This window comes from Phaseolus vulgaris, chromosome 9 (assembly GCF_051622355.1).
Source record: "Phaseolus vulgaris cultivar YP4 chromosome 9, ASM5162235v1, whole genome shotgun sequence".
Classification (NCBI taxonomy): Eukaryota; Viridiplantae; Streptophyta; class Magnoliopsida; order Fabales; family Fabaceae; genus Phaseolus; species Phaseolus vulgaris.
The window spans coordinates 13,333,545-13,341,999 of NC_143506.1; the positions used below are offsets into that span (position 1 = coordinate 13,333,545).

The window sequence follows — 8,455 nt, forward strand, 5'->3', positions numbered from 1 at the left end:
ACAATTATTTTCAAACAACTTTGATCCGCGTAATGGAAGAGTATAGAGTGGTCGCCTTTAAAGCCATAAATGGAACTCAAAGTCGACCATCCATCCAATATCTAGGGAGACAGTATATCCTGGTTATAATATACTTTATGCACGTTCCCTGCACTATCTGCGAGGGTCCACTCCTTAGAAAGTTCTGATTGAAACTCAACAGCGAATGCACGATCAACATAACCATTTTATCCATTATGAAAAATAAAAGTCAATAAAATGCAGTGATAAAAAAAGTAGGTATTGAAGAAAAGAAATGAACTTCTTACTTTCTCGCGGATGTACATTGATGAAAAAAGAGCTCGTGTATCAAGTTTCATAATTTCTTCAGCACTACAATCCATCGAAATGAATAATAGATAGTGGACAATGAAGGAAGTAGGGAATAGTAAGATAGGAACGTAGAAAGAACAAAAGAGTAGGATTCTGAGTGAACAAAATCCAAGTGTCTTACGTATTTATAGCCAAATATCAGTCGTGACCCTTTGATATCCATTATCTCAAACAACATGACGTTTCAGTTGAAACAATATATTCAATAATAAAGAGAGAAATAGATAATTAATAATTAATAATGAGTAATAATACTCCAGCGAGACTTTCCTCCCTTAATAGTTCAACTCAGTGGTTTTTCCAACATTGTTGTCGGCCTCATTGATTTGGGCTTTCACTGATCCAAGTCCCAATTTGGGAATTACTTCCTGCACCTGATAAAATTTGAACCTGATACATTTTGAATTTCCTTATATGGAACATGTTTCCCTCTTCTTAATCGTAATCTCTTCCGCTTTAATGTGCGACGCCGCCAGGATCTTAATTGTTTTCATATTCTCTGACCTTCTTTGAACCAAAGATTCACCAAAGGTTCCTTCACGAAGTACCCTAATAAAGACTTTTAGGTTGCTGAATTTTACAAACATCTCGTTATTAGGTTGCTGAATTTGCACCACCACCTTCCTAAATCGACAGAAAAACTGTTTTATAAACTCCTTCTTCATTTGTTTGACCTTAGCAAAAGTTCCGCAAGCATCTTAAACCTTACATCTTACATCGTCCGATTAGAAAGACGCTTAAGAAAGATGACATTTAATTAAAAACAATAATTTCTAGTCAAGTTGTTCTATTTTCTGATCAATCTTCATCTTTTTCTTATAGTTTCTCCTCCCTTCGACTGTCCGGTATCCGGTTCACTTTTCAATTGCATTTCATAATTAATATATATCCCGCATACATAGTTAATCCCAAAATTCATCGTCCCTTCCAAAAAAAATATGCAATTTTCATTAATTTCAAACATTCTAAAAAAGATTTCTACACTTAATTATTGAACTCGATCTCACACGAACTAATGGAACAAACCCATCTTCCTACGCAACGCCAATTTTTTAAAATCATTCATCCCCCAAACTCATTCAAATATTGCCTCGTGGGAGTGTGAAGACATCGGAACTCTAGTTATTTTATTTCCTAAAAGTGCATGATGGTTTTAGCCAATATTTGAATTTTGATAAAAAAAAAATTGAAATCACTTTTATTTTCCACTTTTATCTTTTATTTCAAATAAATATCTACATACCATTGAAATACAATTTAATCATTATATAGATAGTCTAAATTATATTCTAACATAACATCTAGGAATTAAATTGAACGTACTGTTAACCATTTCATTTTATTTAAATTTAGAGAATATATTGAAACTAACATAATAAGAAGGCATTTAAGAAAATCTTTAGAAGTGAGAAAATAAGAAATGGCATTTACATTATTCTCACATGTATGATCTAGACCTGTTTACTAATTGTATCCACAGAACCAATAAAACCTTACAGAAAACAGAAGCAAAATTATGTCCACAACAGGTATCTAAAATTGAACTCATGTGGCATAATCTGTACAAATTGTGAGAGGGGCTGGGTTTTTCTTTCCTCAAGGAACTTAATGGCTTCTTTCCCCACATCACTTGGTAATTGGAGGCACATCCAATCCAGCAATGATTCCAAGTCTTTTGCAAAGTCCAGTAAATACCAATCCAGCAACTTCGGGATAAGGAACTTTGATGTCGAAATTCCAACTGCAGCCTGCAAGTATTCCCTTTTGGCCATTTCAAGCTCGTTCTCAACCTGAGATGCTGTGTAAATTCTCACCTGCAATTGGCAAAATCAGCAACAAGACACTGCAAATCACGAAATTATTGAACTTATTGAGTGCAATAAAAGCAGAAGTTTACAATCAAGCAAATTAACAAAAGTAATGGGTTTATCATTGGACAATGCACTGCTTATAGGAAAAAATATTCAATGCAAAGTAGGTATCAACTTACAGCAGGAGAGGACCAAGTTCCACAGGATAGAGCAAATGTCACCAGGGGTTCTGACAATTCTAGTCCGTAAGTTTCATGATTTTTCCCTCCCTTTGATATTGTTGTCTGTTTAGATTTTAGCCGTAAGAAGCTTGGTAATTTCCAATATTCCCACCCAAGAAAAGCTAGACTTGAAATGAAAAGAACTCTCAATAATAATAAAAAATGGACAGAGCTTACAAATTTGCAGTGATAAGGAAGTCTTAAAATGCAATGTTCTATGGTTGTTGCACTTAGCAAGTGTCCACCCACATTTATTGTGGCCTGAGTAACAAGAAAACAGCATAAATTCTTGAACCTACCAATGCTATTACACCAACTCAAGGAACAAACAAAATGCATTGCCATGCAAACCAGAAGCAAACCTTTCATACCTTCTGCATCAGCGCTACAACCATTTCAGGACTCTCTGGTATGCCATTTTCTATGTATGCCTGAAGCAAAGCAGAACTTAAATAAGCTATTACCAAAATTTTGTTTGACTAAAAAAAGGTTCTGTTAACAAAGGCCATTAGATGACACGACATGTTATTCGAATGGCATAGTTGACTTACATTCATCATACATGAGTTATAGATGTTGATCCAGAATGCAAGCTTCTCCTGGTGGTTGAGATGCTCAAAGTTGACACAGACAAGTTTTCTCAGAAGAAGTCTGTAAATTTTCGAAAATTAGAATATTATAACATCTACCTGACACGAATGAAAAGTATCGAGAAAAATAATAATAATAATTTGAAAAGAATATAACATACTTCAACCGGTGCAGTAAAAATAAAGACTTTGCAGTTCGTTTTGGATCGAATGATTTGGCTTCAACTGCACGTAATTGCTTGTATGGACCAATATCCCTCTTTCCGAATTCCAAACAGATACCGTAAGGATCCCAAAAATCACTTCCTTCAACGCAGTTTTTATTAGATTTTGGAGTCCATGAGTGTGGTACATTACCTGCAGAATCCAAATTCTTCGCAGTACTCATTCTCAAGAGAATGCTTGATAAACACTTCAGAATATTTTCAGAGATTATATTTGGACTTTCCCCCCCTTTTAGTTTTTCGTGTAGACTATGGTTTCTAACTTCTGCAATTGGCTGGTCTTTCACCCTTAGTTCTTGCTGCATAATTGGAAAGCTCACATTTATTGAGTTCAGAACTCACGTTTTTTGACTAGTATTCCTATGACAGAAATTAAAACTATTTTAACACATGACACACCTGCTTTTTTGGAGGATCCCAACGTTTCTGCACTGATTTATTGTCAGTGGGAAGTTTCTTAATCGGCGATTTTGTAGTTAGGCCTTTGCATATGGACTGCTTGCTACTCTTGGAAGAATTAGTACATGATTGGTTCTCTTTTCCATGTCTATCCTCTGGCAAGATAAACAACAAGAATGAACTTAATGAAACGTATTCTCAATAACGAAACAACTTAACCTCAGTTGGTGGCACTTAATGGCCAGTACTCACTTGGAAGTGTTGTTGTAGGCCTGGTTTCAGATCTTGTAGCATTATCCATTGTCTGGGAAAGGGACTCCACTTTAACTGGATCGGGACTACTATTTGGGCTTGCATTGTTGACACCAGCTGATTGCTCAAGTTTCATCTTAGAGGATGACATGTACACAGCTTCCTGGTACAAGTCCCGCCTGAAATGCACAACCTGTTCTTCTAGCCTAACAATTTCTTCTTCCAGTACTGCCACCTCAGCCAGAAGTCCCAGTGTCTAGATTTTTCAGATTAAATACAACAGTTAATGGTCAAGTTTCTTGAACATGATAACCTCTTCTTAAAACTCGTCAAAATTTAGTTCAGATGAGTTAATTTCCCTTTCAAGCTCTTTTTAGTTTCTAAATTGTGATTTTAAGTGTATAAATGATTGATTTCATTAGAGATTAGTACTGGTTAATAAAAGAGCAAATGGTCTATCTACTTTACAATTTACACTCTTAACCAAAAATAAATACGCACATTGGTAAGTTTGAACATAGTTATTCATTTCTATAATTATATAAACTTTATCTTTTAATCCTTACATTTAGAACCATCCATTTTAACATCCGTACTTATAATTTAGAATCTGTATTAGTCTCTATCATCTAAATTCTTAGGAATTAAATGAGATTAAATATCGTATATAAGAAATAAATGGATAATTCTTAAGTACAAAGACTGAAGTAAAATTTATATAACCACACAACCAAATGAATTATTAAATCCAATGTTCTGCAATAATTACTTTAAAACCATATATGCCATGATTTTTTTATTGGTTTCCAGCAAAATAACAATTACAGTGCATGAAAAGTAAATTCTTTATAAAAAAACTGACAATGAAAAGGAAGAGAGACTACTAACATAGGGAGGAAGATACGGAGGAAGACGAGGCAAAGCTCCCAAAGGTCTGTTGAAAGCTCTCTCCAATGCTCTGTGGATGTTCTCCTCACGTCTAAGCTTTTTCTTCAACCTGTCAACCTGAAAACAAGTTGGAGAATCCATCTCAGTTGGCAATCAGGAAGCAAGAGAATGAAACCCATACAAGAAATTGGAGAAGAAACTATGCCATTACATCTTGCTGTAAAGCCAGTTTTCTATCTTTGCTCGATGTTTTTCCACCCTTAACAGCACTATTCGCTCTCCCTCGCGATCTTTCCCGCATCTCTGCCTTTTCATTCAAGGTTTCAGAGGTCAGAATCAAAGCAGGCAGCTAGGATCACAGTTTGAATTGAAAGTGCGCGTATGTCTATTGTGCCAGATTCACAAGTAAAAAGGCAAAAAAAGAGAGTTTGAAACCTTGAGGTTTATAGAACCCAATCCGATCATGAATTATGAAATAAGGGTATCTTTTCTTTTCCTCAATTCATTCCTTCTTTATGGTGCGGTACTTGTCAATAAAAAAAATGCGGACTTTTCAGAAATTGTGAGATAATTGATCATTAAAACCGAAGCCATAGTTTTGGATAAGAACTGTTACGCTATCATAATCATAATTAATAGTAACAATAATCAGAATCGTAATTAATAGCAATAATACTAATAAGTGAACATGATGTACTGTAGCAACCGTTTTTCAAAAATATGGACATAAATGAACCGGGTTTTGAGATGGAACTTTAGAACAAATTTAATTACCCTTTCATGTGACACTGTTATGAGAGGTTTCTTATGCTGCAGCCTGGGCCTGAAGCTGGTGTTCATCTTTTCCAATTTTTCCATAAGTCTCCAACTGCATGCATATATTCACCACTAGGCTCTATCCATCAAGTTGAGTGAAGAAGTAGCCACAAGATGAGCAGAAAGAAACATAGATGGTATGGTGAAGCTCAAGAGAAGAAGACAAAATGAGAATGGGGATGGTCCGATTCCACCACCACTTCAAAGCTTTAACCGCTTCAGATCATGAAAACGGTATTTAAAGGACGGTTCAGCTAAGAAAGCCACATGTTCAAGAATAAAAAAATTAAATTAAAAAAAAAAAACAATTATACACTTTATTCTTTTAAAATGCAGTTTTTAAGTGATTCCTGAGATTTGCTTATTGTTTTGCAGTGAAAGAAGGCACACATTCTATTATAGGTAAAACAAGATAATAATATATCTTCGAATAACAATATACAAGTTTTTTAAATTAAATTGTAGTTTATCTAAGATTAATTGTGTATATTATGAATATAAACAAGCTTACACTTTTGATAAATCAGAAATAATTATCATAAAAATCATGAGGTGAGTAATGAAGAATAGTAGAGATTTTTTTAATGAATATATTTATTTTTATTATAATTATAAGATCATGGGTTTAGTCCGATTATTAGTAATTTATGATCATTATCCAATCCACATGTTTAAGGTAATATTTTAGCATAAGTCATAAAATCTCAATTTCAACTAATTAGTCCGTTCAATTAAGATAGAATCATGATCATAGATGAATATGTTAGAATTCAATCATATATACATGACAATACTCTATGAAAAGAATTATCTAATATATACATATAAATAGTATATTTATTTTTAACCATCTTAAATGTTATAGGTCGAGGATAATATATATTCTTATCTAGAACACTAATTAAGTTTAAGAAAGTGAGTCTCCCTTTTGTTCTAAAAGACAAAATACTCTATAAATGAAAGGGGCTAAGGCTCATGCCATGATGAAGCATAGTGCGCTTTCCATTTAAGTCCCAATTAATTAGTATTCATTTTAACCCAAACAAAACGCTCCTCTACTTTTTTATCCTTCTACTATTTTTTTCTTCTTTGTTCATTCTTACAAAAGTAAAATTTTGATGTGGGTTGGTGGGTGGCTTTTGCTGCTGAATTATGCTTAAATTAAACGAGATAAAAGGAAAGCCAACTAAACACTTTTATTTTCTCCTTTTCGGACAAATTAAGAAAATCAATGAATTCAACCGTATTCTAAATGCTTACAACAATTGGTGGTATAAATTATGTGGCTGGTGAAACATCATAAAATGTGGTCTTTTTTTATACATAAAACAAGGCGTCGTTTGTAATATCTGGCAATTACCTACCTTCCATTTATGACTAGTACAAAATAAGAGAGGAATGTTAAATCGAATAAAGAGAAGAAGGTAGAGTATTGTTGTGATAACTTGCAAGTCGTTGTCACCTACGTGTTAAATAAATGTTGTATTTGACATGGTAACTAGTACTAAATACAAACCTTATATATAGCTCACCTATTTAAAAGCGTAACTGTGTTTTTTGCATTGAATTAAAAACATGATGAATTAAGAAAAAAACTTGTGGCAATAGAAATGGAATCGCAGATGAAACGGCAAATAGGATGATGATGATGATGATGGGTAGGTGAGAAGATATGGAAAGAAGGTAAAGCTTGTGTTTGAAACAATGGATCCATGCCCTCTTGTCCCCATCCAAAACCACGTGACGGTCACTCCAAATCACAAGCTGACGTTAAACGTATCTTTAATTTAAAAAAAAGAGGAGATTATTTGCTAATTGTTAATGTAATTTAGCATATCTCATCTCTAATCTAATATTGGTAGAAGGAGCATGTCAAGACCTTGAAAGCACCCTTGTCTTTTCATAATGTAGTTTTAGCTTTTTGGGTTGTCATGCATCTTTTTGACAGACTAGATTTGATTAGTAAGCCAACTTTATTCGCAATAATATTGTCCAACACCACTTTATTTTATTAGTTATACTAATTCTCAGCTCATTCAATTAAACCTAATATAGTTTGGAGATTTTAATAAATAACATATTTTATAATATATAAATAAATATAAATTTTATCTTATTTTATAAGATTGAGTTAGACTTAAAATTTATTTTTAATATGATATCAGAGTCATTTAGAGTTTATTATAACAAAAATTTATTAAGCTTATTAGACAATCGGATAACGACTCACCGATAAATATATAGTCACTTACATTAATTGATAGTTTTGATGTGAGAAATGTGTGTTAAAAATTTATATCTATTAGAGATAAAAATATTTTCTAACATATATAAATAGGGCAAATTTCAATCTTATAAATTGATTTTATAAAATCAAATTAGATTTAAAATTAATTTATTAATAAGTATAGAATTTTCAACCATTCATTCAATTCCTAAGTATTCAAGCCATATAATTGTATTATTATAGTCGAATTGTTTGAAATAATACAATAAAAAATATTGGAGGACGAACTTCCAATGTTTGAAATAAATAGACGATTAATTAAACGTCGGGTTAAATAGTATCTATATAGGACAAAATAGTTATAGGGTGATAACATTTGGACACTTCAATAATTCAAACATTTTATTGGCGTCTCTATTTTTTTAGTTCATTAATTAACATAAATAATCATATCAATTATTTATTTGTCAACTCTTTCCATCTATAGTAAATTCGTACTGCATGATCATGTTTTCTTCTTCTTCTTCGTATTTAAGAATGTTCCATTCTAACCTCTATAATTATTAAATAGGTAGGACAATCTGGTAGTATAATAATGACTAATCTGTATTAAAGGAACACTTCTCATAAAGGTGACTTATCTTTATAGGTGAGA

At 32.6% G+C, this 8,455-nt stretch overlaps 1 protein-coding gene across 11 annotated transcripts; it reads right to left on the reverse strand.

Moving 5' to 3' along the window:
- Nucleotides 1-1,758: 1,758 nt before the first annotated feature.
- On the reverse strand, nucleotides 1,759-5,963 carry LOC137821704 (uncharacterized). Of its 11 annotated transcripts, none has more exons than XR_016515697.1 (12): nucleotides 5,532-5,784; nucleotides 4,969-5,064; nucleotides 4,758-4,874; nucleotides 3,870-4,125; nucleotides 3,618-3,772; nucleotides 3,352-3,517; nucleotides 3,156-3,253; nucleotides 2,956-3,055; nucleotides 2,776-2,835; nucleotides 2,582-2,665; nucleotides 2,363-2,467; nucleotides 1,759-2,186 (listed from the first exon to the last, which is right to left on the reverse strand). XR_016515697.1 is itself a non-coding variant. In XM_068626421.1 (12 exons), exons 3-12 carry the CDS (start codon nucleotides 5,056-5,058, stop codon nucleotides 1,887-1,889), a joined length of 1,629 nt encoding a protein of 542 aa, XP_068482522.1. In that variant the 5' UTR covers nucleotides 5,059-5,060; nucleotides 5,193-5,283; nucleotides 5,532-5,784; the 3' UTR covers nucleotides 1,759-1,886. The 11 variants fall into 11 exon arrangements, 6 of the variants coding, with proteins under 6 accessions (XP_068482522.1, XP_068482520.1, XP_068482526.1 ...); XM_068626421.1 differs by adding an exon at nucleotides 5,193-5,283 and having other exon boundaries at nucleotides 3,156-3,517; nucleotides 4,969-5,060; XM_068626419.1 differs by adding an exon at nucleotides 5,193-5,283 and having other exon boundaries at nucleotides 3,156-3,517.
- Nucleotides 5,964-8,455: the final 2,492 nt, after the last annotated feature.

Coding starts and splice junctions, on each gene's coding strand:
- LOC137821704 (XM_068626418.1), bottom strand. CDS start 5,615: ATGGAAAAATTGGAAAAGATGAACACCAGCTTCAGGCCCAGGCTGCAG. Junction 2,836..2,955: donor ATAACTCATGTATGATGAAT/GTAAGTCAACTA, acceptor GCTTTGCTTCAG/GCATACATAGAAAATGGCAT. Junction 2,666..2,775: donor TTGTAGCGCTGATGCAGAAG/GTATGAAAGGTT, acceptor CTTGTTACTCAG/GCCACAATAAATGTGGGTGG.